Genomic DNA, 20977 nt, shown 5'->3' on the forward strand with positions numbered 1-20977 from the left:
AATCGCGAAAATATAATCAAAATGAAAATATTTTAAGTATTCGTAGTTACCCAAAAAGCCTCAATAATAAAAACAAATGCAAGTATTTCATTTCTTTATGCTCAAGCGAGAATTGGCAACACCACAATATTATCCAGCAATTTCTTCACGCTAACTATGTCGCGTGTAAAAGCAAATAAAAATGAATTATCACTAACTTTTAACTGCTTCTAGCGCTGTTTCTAGCCAACATAGCGGTTTCGATTTTCGCGCGGTAAAACCGGGTAAAACGTGTTTCAAAGCATTTTTCGCGAGCTTTCCAACCATACCAAGCTCAAAGCATTAATATGCTTTATTTCGTGTAGAAAAAGCGGTTTAAAAATGAATTAAAACTTAATGTTTCCCGCTTCCAACAATGAATTTCAACAATGGAAAAGAGATAAAATTAAAATTTTTGAGTTCCGTTAAATAAAAAACGCTTATAACTTTTTTTTCTAGCGCATTTAGGTTATCACACCTTGAGCGCTCTGACAGTTTTTTCATTAGGAGTGTTTTTTAAAGACCTTTCCAACCATTTCAAGTTCGAAAAATGGGACCATCCGTTCGCGTAGTAAGAGCCATTTAGAACGAAAATGCGTTTTTTATTGATATATCCGTTAATTAGCATTTGATTTCAAAATTTTATATTGACGACACTAAAACTCGGCACTAGCTACCCAACAAAAAAAGAATGAAGGAAATCGGTTCACAAACAGAGGAGAAATCAGTACCGAAAGAAAACGGCTTGCCTATTAATATATAAAGATTACTTTGAATCTCGAGGTTGATTTGGACAAATTTCACAAAAATTTTAATTTTTCGATTAGTTTTATTTGTTACTAGTTCTACCCGCACGGCTTCGCCCGTAATAGCAAATTAAAAGGTCTTTTGGACCGCCTGTATATTTACAAATGATGTGTAGTGAATTTTCTCGCCAATTGGCTTGGGCCCACGTTACGGTTCCACGTTATGATAATTTCGTATCTCGCCCATTGGCTTGTGCCCATGTTACGGTTCCACGTTATGATAATTTCGTAATTTATTCGTCCATCTTATGATATTTTTTTCATAAAATTGGAATAGAAAAAGAACCACATCGAATTTTCGAAAAATCGCTTCGAGGTGCACACCCCCATGCTACATACTAACTTTGTGCCAAATTTCATGAAAATAGGCCGAACGGTCTAGGCGCTATGCGCGTCACAGACATCCTACAGACATCCAGACATCCTCCGGACAGAGAGACTTTCAGCTTTATTATTAGTAATTAGTGGCACCCGCACGGCTTCGCCCGTAATAGAAAAATTAAAGGTCTTTTGGTTCGCTTGTATATTTACAAATAATGTATGGTGAATTTTCTCGCCAATTGGCTTGTACCGACGTTACAGTTCCACGTTATGATAATTTCGTATCTCGCCAATAGGCTTGTGCCCATGTTACGGCTCCACGTTATGATAATTTCGTAATTTATGATAGTCTTTTTCTTAAAATTGGAATAAAAAAAGAACCACATCGAATTTTCGAAAAATCGCTTCGAGGTGCACATCCCCATGCTACATACTAACTTTGTGCCAAATTTCATGAAAATCGGCCGAACGGTTTAGGCGCTATGCGCGTCACAGACATCCTACAGATATCCTACAGACATCCTACAGACATCCTACAGACATCCTCCGGACAGACAGACTTTCTGCTTTATTATTAGTAATGGCTTGTGCCCATGTTACGGTTCCACGTTACGATAATTTCGTAATTTATGATAGTTTTTTTTTTCTTAAAATTGGAATAAAAAAAGAACCACATCGAATTTTCGAAAAATCGCTTCGAGGTGCACACCCCCATGCTACATACTATGTGCCAAATTTCATGAAAATCGGCCGAACGGTCCAGGCGCTATGCGCGTCACAGACATCCTACGGACATCCTACAGACATCCTACAGACATCCTACAGACATCCAGACATCCTCCGAACAGAGAGACTTTCTGCTTTATTATTAGTAAAGATAAAGAAGATTCATGAAAATCGGCCGAACGGTTTAGGCGCTATGCGCGTCACAGACATCCAGACATCCTACAGACATCCAGACATCCTCCGGACAGAGAGACTTTCTGCTTTATTATTAGTAAAGAAGATAAAGAATAATGTATGGTGGATTTTCTCGCCAATTGGCTTGTACCGACGTTACAGTTCCACGTTATGATAATTTCGTATCTCGCCAATTGGCTTGTGCCCATGTTACGGTTCCACGTTACGATAATTTCGTAATTTATGATGTTTTTTTTTTCTTAAAATTGGAATAAAAAAAGAACCACATCGAATTTTCGAAAAATCGCTTCTAGGTGCACACCCCCATGCTACATACTAACTTTGTGCCAAATTTCATGAAAATCGGCCGAACGGTTTAAGCGCTATGCGCGTCACAGACATCCTACGGACATCCTACGGACATCCTACAGACATCCTACAGACATCCTCCGGACAGAGAGACTTACTGCTTTATTATTAGTAAAGAAGATTGTGTCTTGAAAAGCTTTCCACTAATTTTATAATCATGCAGCAATGTGTTTTCCTGCCAAATTTTGTTTGATTATTTCAATTTTCATATTCTACAAATTAATGAAATATAAATTTGTATTTTACAGGAAAATAGTAGACCGGAGCATGTTTATGTATTGGGTAAGTTTACGCAGATCCCTTTTTCAAAAACGAGTTACAACAGGTGAGCCAACAGTCATACCAGATTGATGCTGCTCCCTAGCCAATATTCTCACAAGTTTTTGAGGTTTAGTATGCGGATAGGAAAATCTGTATTCTACCAAACCGAGTAAATTTTGTGTTGAACGTTTTAAAACTCATTGTGAAGGAATAATACTTTGTTAAAAACAAATAAATATATAAAAAATAGCAGAATTTTATCCTTTTGTTGACAATTGTATTTGTATGGACAGAAAAGTTTTTTTTTTTTTTTTTGTTTTTTGCACGTTAAAAATTAATCCAAAATTACCGACGTTGCACGTTTACGCATTTTCATCGAGGCACATTTACGCACGTTCTTACTGTGTCTATTACTACTCTGTCTTACTTCTAAATGAGCCTCTTACGCTTTTTTTCGCTCTGTTCCGTTTAAATAAATTTTTAGTATTTAGGTTATTTAGTTTTGAAAATCACCGATCATTTAAAATTAATTAAAGATTCGTATCTTAAAACATACAATTAAATAGTGTTGTTTTCATGATTGTTCAGTTTTAACGTTTTACATTATTAATCCTGTAATACATTTTCTTTATTTTGAAGATGACATTAAGTTCAAAACACTAACAGAACCACGTTAGATGTCAAAATAATGAAAAGACCTATCGGTAACCCCGAAGAATTTTCTGCAGTAGGCCTTCCACATCATCACATGTGAACAACCCCAACTGAGACCATTTGAAAAAGTAAGATCAAAGCATAAGAACTAAGAAAGGGAAAAAAAATATGGATGCTTAAAATCCTAACTGATACTCCGATTAAAGAAGCCCTCAGACAAGAGCAGTTAGAAGTTACAAAGAAAAAAAAAATAAAACAAAATGGGCAGAACAAAACAAAAAGGAAAAATTACTTTAAAACTTACAAGTTTCTATTGAAGCAGGAACAGAAAACATCAAAGAAAAAGAATGAAACCAAAATCTACGACAGGGAAAAAGTTAATACACGCTGTAAAAAAAAAATTAATGAACGATTCTGTTTACGAAGATGAAAATTGTGCTTACATATATTGTTTGTAAGCACACAACCAATCGAAAAAAGGTCAAGACCTGGTTCCATGTCTTAGATGTCAAAACGCAGTCCCACGACAAATATGCGAATAGAAACACTTTATTTTTATTAGTAAAATCTAACAGTGATGAAGAAGATGACTAAATAGTTTCTGTTTTTAATTCGCAATAAGTCCTATGATTTTAGGACTACAAAATGTACTTTAATTATTATTTGAAATTTTCTTATTTTTTAAAGTGTTTTAAGAGAAATAAAATATTTAAATGTGGTTAAATAGATATCTATTTCACTTACTCCATGGTATCAATTTTAATATGGGTAAACGTGCCCCACTCGACACATAAACTTGAACCGTGTTCGGGGCAGAAAAGGCAAGAAATGTTGACCAATTTTCATGAAGTTTGGAGAATATACTTCAAAGTTTATATTTTCTTTAGAATAATTAAATTAGAAAGGACTTTTTTTTTCATTAAATGAAGGAACCACATTGCACTGCAAGTTTATTTTACAGTAAAACTCGAGAAACATTTCTGCACATTTTAAAATTAGCCATCGATAAGTCGCTTTTATCACGCGTGTCATATTATGATTTCATCATTTGGAAATGAATTTATTCATCTCTGATCGAAGAAACTTGCACTGATACAGTAAAAAATATTCGTGCTATTTTTCTCTCATCATTCAAAACGATTTCAAGAACAAGTAGTAGAACATGAGTTATTATTATTATTATTATTTTTTAAAAATGAAGTTTTTTGTGGAAGGACTAGAGAATAATAGAGCCCTGAAGTTTTTGTTTTACAAAGCGTATAAACTTAGCCTTATAGTTTTTCAAATGTTGTGCGTTTTTTTTTTTTTTTTTTTGGTGACATGTGCCTCATTTGAAATAAAAAGTATATTAATTTTAGGATTGTTTTTAAATTTCTTTCTCTATATTCTTTAAAGTAACATGAAATGCGATGGCTTTGGAATAAAAATTATATTACCTTTAGGGTTATCCTCGTCGAAATTTGTTTAAATGAAAACTGCAATCGATAAAAATAAAACCCTTTTACGACGGTTGACCAACATTGAAAGAAAATTTTCCTCAAAAATATAAGCAAGTAAAACGACATTGACTTTCAATGCTCCATGAGGCAGCCCAAGAGTAAAAAAGCTGGTGATTAGGCAACATTTTCCAGATTTTTCTTGATTTGTTTATTAACCTTTTACACTGGAGTATAAAAATACAATGCAGTTGTTTTTATGGTGGCTGAGCAGGTTTTGGACTTTGAAAAGTGCTAAAATCATTTTCAAGCTTTCACTTTCTGATTGCTGACTACCATTTTTTAATTTTCTTCAGAGCATCTACAGCTGCGCCACAGAGCTGCTTATAAAAATATTCTTCTACAACTTCAGACCCACAATCCTAAAAAAATAAATGGAAAAAAAGTTTTGTTAAAATTAAATGTTTTTGTACAAATTTTCAAGAAATAACCGGGCAGTTATTGAAAAAGAAACAATTCTTAAAAGATAATAAAGATCAAAACTATAAATTGAGCAAAAAACTCAATTTTAAGAGCATTTATGAGCGTTTTTAAGAACACTTAAAAAACATAGCATTATTTATTTATTTATTAAAAGCATTGCATACTACAAAAAGAATCCAGTTACAGTGGCAAAAATGTAATAAAAAAAACTATACATTTAAAATATTAAAACATAAAGACATAAATTTGTAAAATTATCCTTTTAAACGATACGTGGAAAATAATAATAAACCATTAAATGCTGTTTAAATAAAACAGCATTTTATTCCTTGGTATGTGAAGCAGTTTTTACTTAAGATAAATAAATACTTTTGTGCTGAAAATTAAAGTAAGAAATAACAACGTCAAAAAGGACAAATTCCAGATTACTGCAGACACGTGTTTCGGCGTAACAGGGAACGACTTTTTAGTGCAAAAAGTATGAGCTTATGAGTAAAAACACATTCAAAGGACTCTGTTACACAAGAAGTGTAACAGAGTGGACAAATAAGTAGTTAATTTTTTTTTCTAAACCTAAACATAAAGTAAGAGCTAAAATAGTAACACAAAAGCAAAGAGTAACTCTAAAATTACTACTTTATATGTAATTTGGATTTTTTTTTAATTTTAATTTGTAAAATTAATGTAACATAGTGGACATTTTGTTACTCAAATTTACTATCAGAGACAAAGAATGAATCCTACCTTGCTTGTTGACGGTTGAATTCATTAGGGTTAGCTAAACATGGAGTTTTTACCATCCGGACATCTCAAAAGTATTGCTAGTGTTTTTTGTAAAAATATTTTTTTATTCTTTAATGACTGTAACAGAGTGAACATTTCAAAATTTGTAAACTGTAGGGACAATTGTGAATGCCCTGCATTTTCATTAAAAAAATCATTTTAAAAAAAAATTATTGTTTAAATTGTTACAATAAAGGTGTTGTAATATAATTGGATTTTTTTTTTTTTGTTATTGCATTAAAGAAATAAGAATGATTGATTTATATTAACTGCTAAATTTTCTGTAAAAAATCCGAAAGTGCCGGACATGAAATGTACCATTTTCGTCGGAATGACCCATATGCAAAATTTCGCGAATGTACTTTTTTCTTTCTTGGAGCGCTATTTTCAATGTCCCTGAGTGTATTTTTCATCTTAACATTGTTTTTGAAAATTTATTTGTGTTTATTGATAAAGAAAAAAATATTTTTGTGGTAAAAAACTGATATTTTTACAGATTTTATAATTTTTTCCCCCTCATGAAGAAAAATTCTTTTTTTTCAAAACGAAGGTGACAGTCTAAAGCCCTTGAATGAGTTTCGTGATATATTTTATTGGAAATAAATTTGACATTTTTGAAAAATTTAAAAAATAACGATTTTTGAAGTGAGATTATTCAAAAACCTATTTAATCTAAAAATTGGCTCATTTAAACCCTTTTTAATGCTTAACAAGTGGATATACACCAAAATCCGTGTTTTTTTTTAGAAAATGTTTGATGAATTTTTGAAAATGACCTTATCACCCGTGGCGTGCATATGAAATCGTCTAATAATTGCATTCACTAAAAGTCTTACTCAAAATGAGTCTAATCGAACCTGCCAGACTAAAGGGGGTGATAGAAAAACCCAAGTGGAGCATAGAATCACCCATTATCGTGTTCAATCCTTAACCGTAACCGCGGGTAACCGTTATGGTAGATACAAAAAAATGAGCAAAAAAAAAAAAAAATCTGAGAAAATGATCAATTTTAGTGATTATTGTAGTACAAAAATAAGTAAGTATTTGGAAAGAGCAGATGAAATCCTACAAAATGACACTGTTCCCAAAACATAGTCGCATTTTACAGCTTTGAAACATTGGACACACTCAGAATTGAAATGGAGTCAAAGTTTTCAATCGACAACTGAAAGACAACCGTTTGAGCTACAATCGATCAAATATACCAAAAACGGAGCAATTTCACTATCTTTCAGATGATACAACAACAAACCATATTGCTCTTCAAATTCAGCAGAAATCCAATCTTCTTTGAAACAGTGTAAAAATCTACATTCTTTGAAGAAGGAAAACCAGCGTTCCTTTTCTGTAAGGAAAATCCTTTTCTGTTCTAAATTTTATTTTTTACGTAAGCGTGTTGTTTTCTTTATTTAAGAAAATGATATTTTTATATCATAATAATATTTTAAACATTTTATTAAGTGAAAAAGCGCAAGTGATAACTCTAAGCAGAAATAAAAAAAGAATTACTTTGCCATGCTTTTCATTAAAAAAAATATATATATATATAAAAAAAGTTACGCTAACATCAATGCATTCAATTAGACAACCTTCAAAATTTACGATATATCCTGAAATTGGTCGCCGCCACACCTGATACATGCCCTTGCCCTTTTGCGAACGGAAACAACCGTTGCTCTAAGTGAAATTTCATTTTACAGTTTCACTACTGTTCCATCAAGCCCATTTGTTCAATTCCTGCAAACTGGCTACTTCTGCTTTGTAAACTTCATGTTTTAAGAATTCCCAAACGAAGAAATCCAAATGAGTCAGGTCTGGTGGTCTAGATGGTCAAGGAATGAAGACCGTAAGACCTACCCATTGGGGATACTGTTCAGTCAGAAAGTCCTAAATGGCATTTGAGGAATGTGTAGGGGCTCCATCGTGTTAGAAAATGATTTCCGCTCTCTCCAAACCATGAAAGGGGCCAGAATTACGGTCCTCCCGATGTTGAGGAGAAATGTGCTGCGCCGAGTAGTGGAAAACCAAAGTGTGAGTTCACGCACGACTGCTAGCGAAGGTGGACTTTCACAAAGTAAAATTAAGAAAACATTGCACCAAAACAAGTATCACCCTTACCATTTCACACTAGTACAAGAATTGCGCAATTCATCTTTAAGCGGGTAACATTTTGCAGATGGCTAGAATCCCTAGACATTGAAATTCACCATTTTCTAAGAAAGATACTGTGGACAGATGAGTCGTTGTTCACTAGAGGGGGCATCATAAATTTGCAAAACTGGGACCTATATGCTGGACATAATCATTTTTTAACCCGAAGTTCATGATTCCAAACTCGATTCAGCTTATATGTTTGCTTCGGCGTAATCGGAGATCATTTGATTGGTCCGTGTGTATTTCGAAGTAGCCTATCAGGAAACACATATTTAGAGTTCATTCAACCTCATTTGCCTGGCTTACAAGATGCTGTTCCTGTTTCAGAGAGAGCGGAAATCATTTTCCACCAAGATGGAGCCCCTACACATTCTTCGAATGCCATTCTGGATTTTCTGATTGAACAGTATCCCCAATGGTTTGGTTGTATGGTCCTGATTCCTTGGCCAGCTAGACCACCAAACCTGACTCCAGTGGACTTCTTTGTTTGGAGATTCTTAAAACAAGAAGTTTACAAAGCAGAAGTAGTCAGTTTAAAGGAATTAAAGAACAGGCTTGATGGAACAGTAGTAAAACTAAGAAATGAAATTTCACGTACAGCAACGGTTGTTTCCGTTCGCGAAAGGGCAAGGGCGTGTTTCAGGTGTGGTAGCGACAAATATCAGTATCTATCGTAAATTTTGAAGGTTTTTTTAAATGTACTCATTGATGCTAGTATAACATTTTTATTATTGATTTATCTTTTGTGAAAAGTACGGGAAAGTAATGCTTCTTTTATTTCTACTTATTGTTATCTGTTGAGTTTTTTCACTTAATAAAATGTTTAAAATATTATTCTGATATTAAAATATCATTTTCTTAAACAAAGAAAGCAACATGCTTACGTGAAAAAGAAAATTCAAAAGAGAAAAGTGCGAATCTTCGCTGGTTTTCCTTTTTCAACGAATGCAGATTTTTACACTGTTTCAAACAAAAGCCTAAATTTTTGCTGAACTTGAAGTTCAATATGATTGTTTATGTATCATTTAAAAGCTAGAGAAATTGATAAGTTTTTGATAGATTTGCCCGATTGTAGCTCATACGGTTATTTTTGAAAATGGCGATTGAAAACTTGGCCACCATTTCAATTTTGAGTGTGTCCAATGTTTCAAAGCTATAAAATTCGACTATTTTGCTGAGAGAAGTGTCATTTGGTAAGATTTAGTCTGCTCTTTCCAAATATGTAATTATTTTGTGTGTAGATGATACAGGAATTTCAAAAATCGATCGTTTTCTCAGATTTTTTTTTTGCTCATTTTTCTTAATCTACCATAACACGGTTACGGTTAAAACTTGGACGCGATAATGGGCGGTTCTACGCTCTGCTTTGGCTCTTCTATCACCCCCTTTCGTATGGCAGATTCGATCAAGCTCACCCTTTATATTAATGCTTAATAGTTTCAATAGTAGTGTACTTCATCAGTAACCGCTGAAAGATTTCCTTTTTTCATGTTTCTTCCTTTTTTTTTTTTTTTTGTTTGCAAAGTTATGCATTAACCGTTACTTAGATGCCGCAATGAATCGAAATTTTTTTCTCTCAATTACGACGCGTGATTCAATCGGTTACATGACCCAGGGGAAACCACCGAAGCTGAAAGAAAAGATCAGCATAATGCATTTAGGATAAGTCTTCTAAATATTCAATATTTTTTAAATACTTATAAATGCGTTGTAATGTTTAGATAAGATGTGATTTGATTTGTGGTTTCCTTAAAGATAAGATTTCTGTCATCTTTTACATTTTTGTGGTAAAATGTTATGTTGAACAATTACTTTTAGATATTAGCCATGGGCTACAAGAAAAACTGCAAACTTTTATTCTGTTCTGAACTGTAATTTTGAATAAAAGTAATAGCAAGAGTCTGTTACACTGCGCTGCCGAACAGTCCGCACATGCTTAGCACCGACATTATTTTAAAACATTGGCAAAATTAACCAAGAAACACATCATAGTGGAATATTAGAAAGTTACCGTCAGACGTGCGACAAAGAATAGAGCTAATATTAAACTTACTATAGATTTGCTCCAAATTTCACATGTTTCGTTGGAACCACCGTTACAGTTTTTCTGTAAAAAAAAAAAAAAAAAAACTTTTTTTAAATGTCCTTTGTAAAACACTGAAAGTCGGGTGTGAACACCGAAACGCAATGGTACAGCATTGGGGGAAAAAAATAAACACTCGTTCGTATTCGAAGACTATTAACACTAGAAACACCTGCAAGGTATTATTTTTTCTAAAATAATATTATTTACATTAATTCGTTACTTAATTCTTGTAAAGTGGAGGTCTTTTTAAAAAATAAACATAAACTTTAAAATTTCCTACCCTTTGTTCTTTATCTGAACTAGTAATAATAAAGGTGAAAGTCTGTGTCTCAGGATGTCGGGATGACTGTTTTACGCGCATAGCGCCTAGATCGTTCAATCGATTTTCATGAAGTTTGGCACAAAATTAGTTCTTAGGATGGGGGAGCACCTCGAAGCGATTTTTCGGAAATTCGATCTCGTTCTTGTTCTATTTCAATTTTAAGATCATTTTTACGAGCAAATTATCATAACGTGGGCGAGGAAATTACCAAATTATCTTTACGTGTAATCCTAACATGGTAAATGAACATAGCAAATTGGCGAGAAATTCATCATCCATTGTTTTCAACTATACAGGCGATCAAATGACCTTTTGATTTTCTACTATGGGCAAAGCCGTGCGGGTACCGCTAGTATCACATATATGTGATGAGCATCATCATCTTTCAATTTTGTATACCAATTTTTGTTGAATTTGCTTCAATAGTTGAGATAAAACCATCTCGTAATGTTAAAAAGATTTTTGATACTTTTGTGTGGTAAAATCCCGATTCCTTGGTAAATACGGTGGCTCACTAACCGCGGATAAGCGAATTCGTGGATAATCCACAAAAGAGATAAAAAATGACACTAGTGTATACAATAGCTGGAAATAATCAATAATACTGGTATGGATTAAAATACAGGTGTCCCTCCTATAACACGGTTAATTCGTTCCGTGTAGTACCGAAACCGTCTTATGCGAGACAATTTTTAAAATAACATTTTTACTTATTTTTAATACTAATTATGTATTTGAAAGAGAAAAATCAGGTTATATATAAGATGTATCGTGTTACATCAAAACCGTGTTCCGTGTTACATCGAAACCGTGTTTCAAGAGACTTAGAAATAATGTAAATCAAGGGATTTCTGCCGTGTTATATCGAAACCAAGTTTCATAAAATCAAAGTTAAAACTTTACTTACTTTCAACTATTAACAAAATGTATTAAACAAAAAAAGAAATTCCATCTTTTTGCAAATATAACATTCGAGCTATATTAAAACCATGAAGCATCAAATTCAAGTTTCGTACTGTGTAATATCGAAACCGAGTTATAATAATCACAAATTTAGCGATGTGTAATATCGAAACCGTGTTGCAGAAGTACCGTGTTATACGAGAGACGCCTGTATAGCTAAAACGATAACAGTGTATGTAAAAAATGTATTTATTATACAGTCTGTTCCAAAATAGACTGACTGATTTCCAAAATTTATAGCAGGAAATTGGTTAATAATAAAAAAAACAATTCTTGCAGAAAATTCATGAGGTGGGCTGTAAAGTTTTACCCCCAGAGTTCCAAGTTTCAGTTCAAAAATGTTTCAATAGATGGCGCTGCAGATAGTAAACTTGAGAGTCAAAAAAAAAAAAGTTGAAATTCGCTGATTTTTCCTCCGATTGCGAAATGTGGTTGCAGTCGGTGACAGGCATTCTGAAAAATATTGTTGTTTAGTTTTGTTTATATTAACTAGGGGAATCTTCCCGCTGCTCGTTAACGTTCACCAACCCCCGAAGATTACTTCGCAATCTTATTCGCTTCGCAAAGATTTCAATCGTCAATTAGAAAGAAAGAGATTGAAAACGCACTATGAGCTCCCTTTGGATCAAAAAGCACCCCTTCCCCGGATTTCAAAATAACTTGTCCCAACTTGCACAGCGTTGGAGGCTAAGGGGCTCCTAAGCAGTGCAAAACAGCAGTTTTGTGCGTTTGAAAAGTTGCTTTCATATTAGTGTTATTCAGTAATATATTTTGCTCTTTAACTATGGCAACGCCAAAAAAACATGACTAATTTTAATTGAAATGAGATTATTCGAGCTTGATTTTTAACTGGTTGTAACTTTTTTTTCCTTTGGAGATAGAAGCTTAGTTTTCCGACCATAGATCGAGCTAGATCTGGAGTTAAAAAAAACCGCTCTTTCAGTGGTATCAAAAGAAATGTGTGAGACAATTCCTTCGCATTTTACTGATCGAATTAAAGAAGGAAGTAGTGCCTAAATTTTAGCTAAATCTAAAAAAGTTCGAGGTAAAAACGTAAATAACTCCCGCCAGATTTAAGTTAGAGCAAAAAAACAAATTGCGTAAAACGCAGAAAATTCTACTGGTTTCAATGATATATAATATTAATATGTGCAAGTAATTTTTAACCCCTTTAATAGGCAGTTTACGCGAAAGTTTAGTTTAAAATATTAATTCCAAAAAAAAAAAAAACTAATTCTAGTTTTTAAGAAACAAACCCCCAGGTGCACACCACCGGGGTTTCGAAGTAATCTTATACAAAATTTCATTCAAGGCTGTAAGCACAATGGGGTCTCCTGGACGCAGGCTCGCCACAGACTTCCTTCCAGAATTTCTTTGCAACCTTACTTTTATTTACTACTATAGCTGCATTGCCTGGCTTTGCACGGTTTACCTCGAAAATAAAAGTTCTGTCATTTGACGCATGTTCAACAATCAAGCTTCATTTAGAGGGGAAAAAACTGTTGTGAATTTCCCGTCAAAATAATCATTCTTGAAGAAAGAAAACGGCAAATCAAAAATTCCCGAATAAATTAAACGCAACACCTAAAATCCAAAAGCGAAAAGAAAGAAGATAAATCGCCAAATTATAATCAAAAGGGAAAATTTTTATCTTAAAACGAAAACAAAATTTTATTTAATCACAGTCGAGAAAAAAAGTGGCAACTTTCTGAATTGTTTTCACGCTAATTTAAAACGAGATCGCGCAAACGATATATTTTCGATATAAAATCTCTATTCCATTAGGCTTATTGATGCTTTTTATTTTTTTCCCGGTGATTTTACTGCCTTTTTATTTTGCAATTCGAAGGAAATGAATGAACCTCATCTGTATCTTTCCAGGGCTTTCAAATGGCGCTGTTATCGAAATGGTTGGATAATTAATTCGGGTAGAAAGAGCTATTTAAAGCAATTTTTTTGGGTCTTAAAATTAAAATTCGAACGGTTTGGTACTTTTTTTGGCGTTTGAAAACCTCTCTACGTTCCTTCTCGGGTGCCCAAGTACCTTCCCGTTTTGCTCCAAATTTGGTCGATCCGACGAAAACTGTGGATTTAAATAGGGAACATACACACACACATATACAGTGGCTCCCAAAAGTGTTCTTACACCTTCGGCTTTCAATGAAATAGGCCCCAATCCATTGGTTAGAATTAACTTTTCAAAATAGGTACTTAATTATAAGATCTATGATTAATTTTTAACAAAACTACATGAAATATTTTAATGAAATATTAAAACTTTTTTTTTTTTTTTTGAATCAAAAACCAAAAGGTGCCGGAAATTTTATCTCACCAAAATCTTCGTACACTTTAAAACATGTCTATATATTACTGAATAATCTAACTTTTTACTAAGTTATTATTTAGCAGAATATCATGCAATATCAACAAAAGCTTTTACACGTCTGGGAATAGATTTCTTCGTTTTTTCCTCTTTTTGTTTTTGTACATTTTCTGAGTAAGTGTTCAACCACACTCCGAGTCTTACTGTTATTAGCTGTCTTTTCGTTTCAAAGCCGTATTTTCGTAATCTAGTCTCCAAATATCTCTAAATATGTTACATTAGGTTCAAATGTGGAGATTGAGGGGATATTTTCTAAAATTGAGGACAATTTTTGAGGCACTAGACGCAAACGTTGAAACCCGTGTGCTTGCTATCGTTATCTCAATAAAAAATCAAAGTTGTTTCCGATAAACAAATATTTAGTTAAGATTTTAAAATTGTTGCTTAAAATATTTAAAGAAATAGCATGATTTATTATTTCACCAAAACATTTCAAACTACCAACTCCTTATGCTGATATGCACCCTCACACAAGAACACCTTCACCGTCCTGATTAACTGATTCAACTAAGTTCTTAGGATTAAGTTCCTCATTTTCTCTTCTATTTTTAGTGACATAAAAGTTTAACCAAAAGTGTTGAATTAATTTTTATCTGTAAGTAAGACGTTATTCCAAAACGTTTTCAGCTGATTTATCATTGATTTTTCTTCCAAACGCGTTTTTCGCTCGAATAAGAAAATTTCTGCGGGAAGAGGTCCCATTTAATCCAGCTAATCAGAGAACTTGGCGAACAATTTTAGGTGAACATTAAATGTAAAATTTTTCATAAAATTCTGCAGAAACTTTTACAGCTCTCAAATGTGTCCTTTTATAAATTTTTTTACTGTAAATCTCCGATCCCCTTTGTCAATTTTGCCGGGTAACCTTTTCTTACCTTGTTTTCATGGAATTGAAAAAAATAACTAATTTAGAGACATTTCAAATCAATCTCCCGCTACTTTGGGGTAAAAATTCAAGTTTCGAATGGTGTTTGTTGTTTTTTTTTTTTTTTTTTTTTTTTTACAAATACCAGCCATTTTAAAGTAATAAGCAAAATATTTAAAAAATTAAATCCAAATGACAATGCAAAAATAATAATAAAAAAACGATACATGATAATTTAATCATGAATTTATTCGAGAATATTTAAGTGTACGATGACTTTTGTTGTGTGTTATTTCTCTGTCTCTTCGTTTTTTGGTCCTTTTAAAAAGAAGATCCGTCAATATTTTGACAAAACTACTGGGTTTTATTTAAAATGACATAGGAATGATGTGAAAAAATATTGGACTTCATATTCCAATTCAGTTTCGCGTTATTTTGCTTTTACTAAAAAATTTCAAAGTGTACGAACACTTTTGGGAGCCACTGTATATTCTCTGTTTTATTTATATGGATGGAAAGAAAACATTTTTCGAAAAACTATGAGGTGTTTTTTTTAATCTTTCTTTGATTAACGGTCTTGCAGTCTGCAGCTCCATCAACTGAAAAATTTTTGAACTAAAATTGGGAACTCAGCGGGACAAAAACTTACAACCCGACACATAAATATTCCGAAAGAACTTTTTTACCATTAACCATTTTCCTGTTATAAATTTTTGAAAACAGTCAGTCTATTTCAGGACACTCTGTATTTTTACCGACCCATTTAGCAAACTTCCGTGGAAAGCTAAAGAACAGTACCTGCAAAAATTTGTTTAAAGAAATATTTGACGAATCGCGTATTGGATTCCACTCTGACAGCAGGGAAATGTTGGAATTTGGTGTTGTTTTCTGTGTTTTATTTCTTGTAGAAATTAAATAAGCACGCTTGTACAATAAAGCTGAAGATAAATGAAAAAAAACAGAGAAAAAAAATTAACTAAAGAAAAGAAAAAAAATCTTCGCACGACAGTATACTGCTGTGCAAAGGAAAAAAGTATATGCCCTTTATACCAATACTGAGTTATCGTCACCTTTAGGTCCTTTGTGACATAATTTACCTAGATTCCCTTGAAAAGGACAGGCTGACTTTTCCGACACTTTGGTTTCAAGCTAGACTTGGATCCATCCTCGTTTCTAGTATTTATAAATACATTATAATATTCGCTGGTTGCTATGTGTTAAATTAATTAATGATAAGTTGAGTAAAATGTCATTTAAGGTGAATCTAGAAAGATAACTTCGTTCACAAATTCAACAAAAATATATCAGGAAATGTTTACTGTAATAAACCTCATTTTCACACCTTATTCGTTTTCAACTTGTACTAATTAAAATGTCTTCATTTACAAAATGAAATAATCAAATTTGATTCAGGCAACACATCTAAAGCTTGGACACCAATTTTCTGTAATGAGGCTTTCGTACCAATACTATTTTTTTCGCTCGACAATTTTGGAGCCAAAATGCCCGTTACATCAGCTCCCCTTATGTAGGAGACTTAAATTTAACTAAATACAATGCTTTACGGTCGTATTTGATGAGGTTTTTTTTCTTTTTGAAATCTGAAAACGTGACATCTATTTAAGCGATTGACCGCTTGAATGCGGGCTTTGAATCTCTGCTTCATTTTAGGGGGTGCCATGTAGCAGAAAGGACAGGCATGAGAGGACGACTCAAAAAATAAAAGTGAAAATTCTAGACCGTTTCAATATTGTTACACCATTAAATGCATTGCACTACTTATACCTAAAATGTATTTTTATTTTGGACTTGACTTGAATTATTGGGGAAAGTTTCATCGTGACAGACGTTCAACCAGTTGAATCTAGTTCAACTGAGCTTCTTTACAAACAACAATACATTAACATAACAATTTGTTCAGGCTCTATTGAACGAAAAAAATTGAAAAAAAAAAAAAAACTAAAAGCATTAAATAACTTTTTTTTAATTATTATTTTTTTTCAACTAGCTCCGCACATACAAAAAAGCTGTCTTAAACTCATATATGTATAAACTACAAAATTTCTAATAATAAACGCTCATATTTTTGAAGCCTTAACTTATGAAAATGATAAAATATTGACTCACCCCCACATGATCTATGCATTTACCACCTAACTCAGAGAGAGAAGATTGCTGAAAAAAATTCACACATAAAATTAGAAATTAAGAGCATCAGCTTAATCTGGAAATCAAGTACATTGTCCGTTTTCCACGAGAAGGCACTTGACTCCGTCTTTGTCACGTGGTATCCGACGATTTCATTTCGCTGTTTTCGGCAGAAGGTACAGTCGGATAACAGCATTTTGTCGTAAAAGCTGCAGTTTTTAAAGTGTAAGAATAACGAAAGTTACAGCAGACCAGTGAAGCAAGTAATGTAAAGGACACTGACTTTTTTTTTCACATTAAAACGCATGCCTTAGTTAAGGTTGTCTGGTTGTCTCATTTACAAGCACGGGGATATGTTTACCGATCACCCCTGTGCAAAATTGAACTCTACGTTCGAGAAGGCGGGACGAAGTGCCTTCTCGTAGAAAACAGACAATACTAGCAAAAAGGTTTCGAGAAATTAAAATCCCTTGAAAAGGAAAGACCGACTTTTCCGACTAACTTGCACAGCTATAAGTGCAAAAGGTCTCCTGAGCATTACAAAATGGCAGTTTTGTACGTTTGAAAAGTCGCTTTCAAGTTCGTGGTTTCTATTTTCCTCTTTAGCTCTGGGCTTGAGCTGAGTTGAGCCTAGGACTTTTTGCTAAAATAAAAATGTTTGTATCGGTTGTTCTAATTAACTGCAGAAAATGAAACAAGCTTTATTTAACGCAGAAATTTTTTTTAAAGGGCAATTCTTCGAAAAGTGGTCTTGACACATCAACAATTTTTTTTCCTCGCATAATATGCAAACAAACATTTTTTGACCAAGAAATATATGTTCTTTTCAATATCAGCATTAGTTTAGAGTTTAAAATACTTTATTTAAGATTTTAGCATTATTTGATAACATTTGGACGAAGTCAGAAAAAAATAAATAAATTTTAAAAAGCCATGTTAGTGAAATAAATGCAAGAGCTATTTTTCTACTTAATTATCCTTTTTTTTTTTTGAAAAAACTATTAAATATCATGAACACAAATGCTTTACTTTAATTATGTTTCTTTTTTCTTTTCTTTTTTTAATAAAGACTTTTGATAAGTTTTAAACCTTCCAAAATATGCAGGTCACTCTTTAATGGTCACACACGTAACGCAAAAAGAACAAAAGTTGTTCTCCAAGGTCAAATTGGGGGATTAGAAGAAAAATATCTCATTCAATAAATGAGCTTGATACATAATACCTGTCACCTGACTTTCATCTTCAGTCATTAGGCAGACAACTTTTAACAAGGCTTTTGGAGTTAAATCTTTCATTAATCAGATAATCATTAAACTGGGAGCTATTAATATTTCTCAAAACAGTGAAAAGTCTGGATTCCTGCAACGTGCAGAAATTCAGGAATTTTTTCGACAATGGTACTTGATTTTTCCAGGAAGTGTTAAAAAAAATCCATTGGAATCCCTAAATGTAACACGGAAATACTCAGTAACGCTTCGTAATTTTTTTTACAGTGCAGGACAATACTCCCAATAGTTAGTTTTTTTTTTCGATAATCAGTGACCTCAGTCTTTTTTTTTTCCACTGAAGGATTTCATGCAGCATCTGGAACAACTTAAGAAAGGATAAAAGATCGTATCTTTTATTTTCTGTTGACATAACTACTTTTGAAAAAAAAAAAAATACGAGGGGTATGGGATTTCAACTTACCTTAGCATGCTCATCCAGTTTGCACCATTGGAAAAGGACATCCATTATGTCATTCCCGGTTGTTGCGCCCTTTGTTGCCGCATTTATCCATTGGGCTCCAGTTTCACGGTCCTACAAGAAATAACACAAATTACTAAAAGTAAGGTTTGATATGCCATGTCCTTAGTACTCAGTATTTTCATATACGAGATTTTCAGTAGCAGAAACCTGATATGACGCAAAGTTTCAGGAAAATGCTTTGCACTCATATTTTAACGTAGTTTCAGTATATTTAAATTTATTGTATCTTTTCAAAAAATCTGAAAGATAGATAAAAGTAATGGTTGTACAAACATTTTATACCCTCAAGTTTTGTGGGATTTAGATGTTTTTAAAAGTCTTGGATTCATTTTATTGATTTTTCGTAAATATTTTGAGGGTATTATTGACTAATGGATACTTTACTTTTCAATTTTGGTTGCAGTGTAAGAATATTTGGTCGGGAAAATGTTCTGCCCAAAGCTGCAACATATCTAATTTGGCACTTTTTGTCGGTGCGAATTTCCCAGATTTTAATATCATTTTTCTAAATCCTCTTTCTCTCTGCGTTTACATCGCAGTCTTCAGCGAACAGACAGTGATTGTTAAACTCAATTACATATCAAGAAAATAGGTCTAAAAGACTTAAGTTTATTTGGTACTTTTATGATGACTCAAAAAAAAAAAAAACTCTGACAAGTCGACTTGAATTAAAAATAGCTGTAATTGACGGTCTCTAGGTCCTAGATCAAAATGAGATGACTTTAACAATATATCTTTAAGTCCTACTTTAGTTTTACCATTATTGTTGAAACTACTTTGAACAAAAGGCATCTTTAAAAGATATTTTAAATTATAAGAAAATTCAGGTGTGATATTTATGTGACTTGGGCTACAAATTAGCCGACCGTGTGCCATGAGTATAAATGTATGCAATTTGGGTTTTGCCTGTCTGTGACATCGACAGGACCACTGCTTCATAGCAGTAAGCAGCTTGACGAGGGTAAAAGACATAGCATTAGGAAGCATCAACTATAATGCTAACACAACTCACAACGAGCAGAAAAAAAATCACACGGTTTTTACTTATACCCCTGTAAAATCAAAACAAAATGTGACTGTTAATTTGACCACGTTTAAACCTCATGAGACACAGGAAAGGGCGGAGAAATGCCTGTTGATATGATTTCCCCCATCCACCACACCACCACCCGATCACTCCCTACAGTGCCAAGAAATTCCCTACCAACGTTCTTGGGTACAACCGTCTATGTACACTGGTGGACAATTGCTAAGGACGGATGACAATGTAGCAGCAATAGCAACCACAAAATGGAAGGCAAGGAAATATTGAAATTAGCAGTAGTTCGGGACACAGTAAGACGTGTAGTGAGTATGCAAATTTTAGACTCGTGACGTTGCTGGTCACGTGATAGCGCGGATAAGCGATACAAAGGATTGAGCGTGCGATGACCGTTATTGTTCAAAAGCAAAATTTGACGGGAAAGAATCAATTGACGAACTTGCATTTTCCGGTATGGCTTTCCGAAATCCTTTACATGATTTTATGGGTGGCCGTGTGGTTGGCAACATCAAAGAAGGACAGAAAAATTTAGATTTTGCCAGGGAGTTTGACGTCAGCTACAGAGGTGTTTCTACAATTAGGAAATCATTTTAAACAAATGGAATGTCTAGCAAATGTCACGAAGGAAGTCGAGTACGCAATACGACGTCAGCAGAAGATTGGTGCTTAGTGCTAGCAACTAAAAGGAATCAGCGCAACACAGTTACTGAGGTAGCAAAGCAGTTTCCTGCTGCTACTAGCAAGCAAATATCCCAAAAAACTGTAGCCAGACGTTTGATTGCAATAAGAATGTACGCTCATCAGCTTGTTTTGTACATCCCATTGTCTATAAATCAGTGTTTTGGTCGTTGTAATAATGCCTTTAGCATCGCATTTGGTGAGAACCCGACTGGGCTTTTGTACTATTCTCAGGTGAAAGCAGGTTCAGTCTGTCGTCTAACTGTGGGCGGAAACTAACCTGGCATTAGAATGGTATGACAAACAAGCCGGCAAACATAAAAGAAAAAGACTATCCCTAACAAGTTGTGTCATTGTATGGCTAGAATTATAATCAATAGTTGTACGTCGCTCATGTGATTCCAAACAAGACTATGACGGTTAAAGATACATTAATGTTGTTCTACTGCCTCATGTTCACGCGTTCTGTGGTGCTGTGGGCGATAAATTCGTTTTCATGAATGGCAGCGTAACATGTCATTAACAATCGCCGTCCAGGAGTGTCTAGTTCGCTTAA

The 20977-nt window shown here is 33.5% G+C and overlaps 1 protein-coding gene across 3 annotated transcripts in view; it reads right to left on the minus strand.

Moving 5' to 3' along the window:
- Nucleotides 1-20977, minus strand: part of LOC129227827 (uncharacterized) — a 133985-nt gene that overhangs the window by 88222 nt on the left and 24786 nt on the right. For 2 of the 3 annotated variants that reach the window (XM_054862441.1, XM_054862439.1), the window contains exon 3: nt 18642-18752. In XM_054862441.1, coding sequence (XP_054718416.1) covers nt 18642-18752 — 111 coding nt within the window. Of the gene's footprint in view, nt 1-4961; nt 5188-10238; nt 10293-16931; nt 16980-18641; nt 18753-20977 lie in introns of those variants that run through there. The other variant, XM_054862440.1, reaches the window with a different exon arrangement.

Source organism: Uloborus diversus, chromosome 8 (genome assembly GCF_026930045.1).
Source record: "Uloborus diversus isolate 005 chromosome 8, Udiv.v.3.1, whole genome shotgun sequence".
In the NCBI taxonomy this organism is placed as follows: domain Eukaryota; kingdom Metazoa; phylum Arthropoda; class Arachnida; order Araneae; family Uloboridae; genus Uloborus; species Uloborus diversus.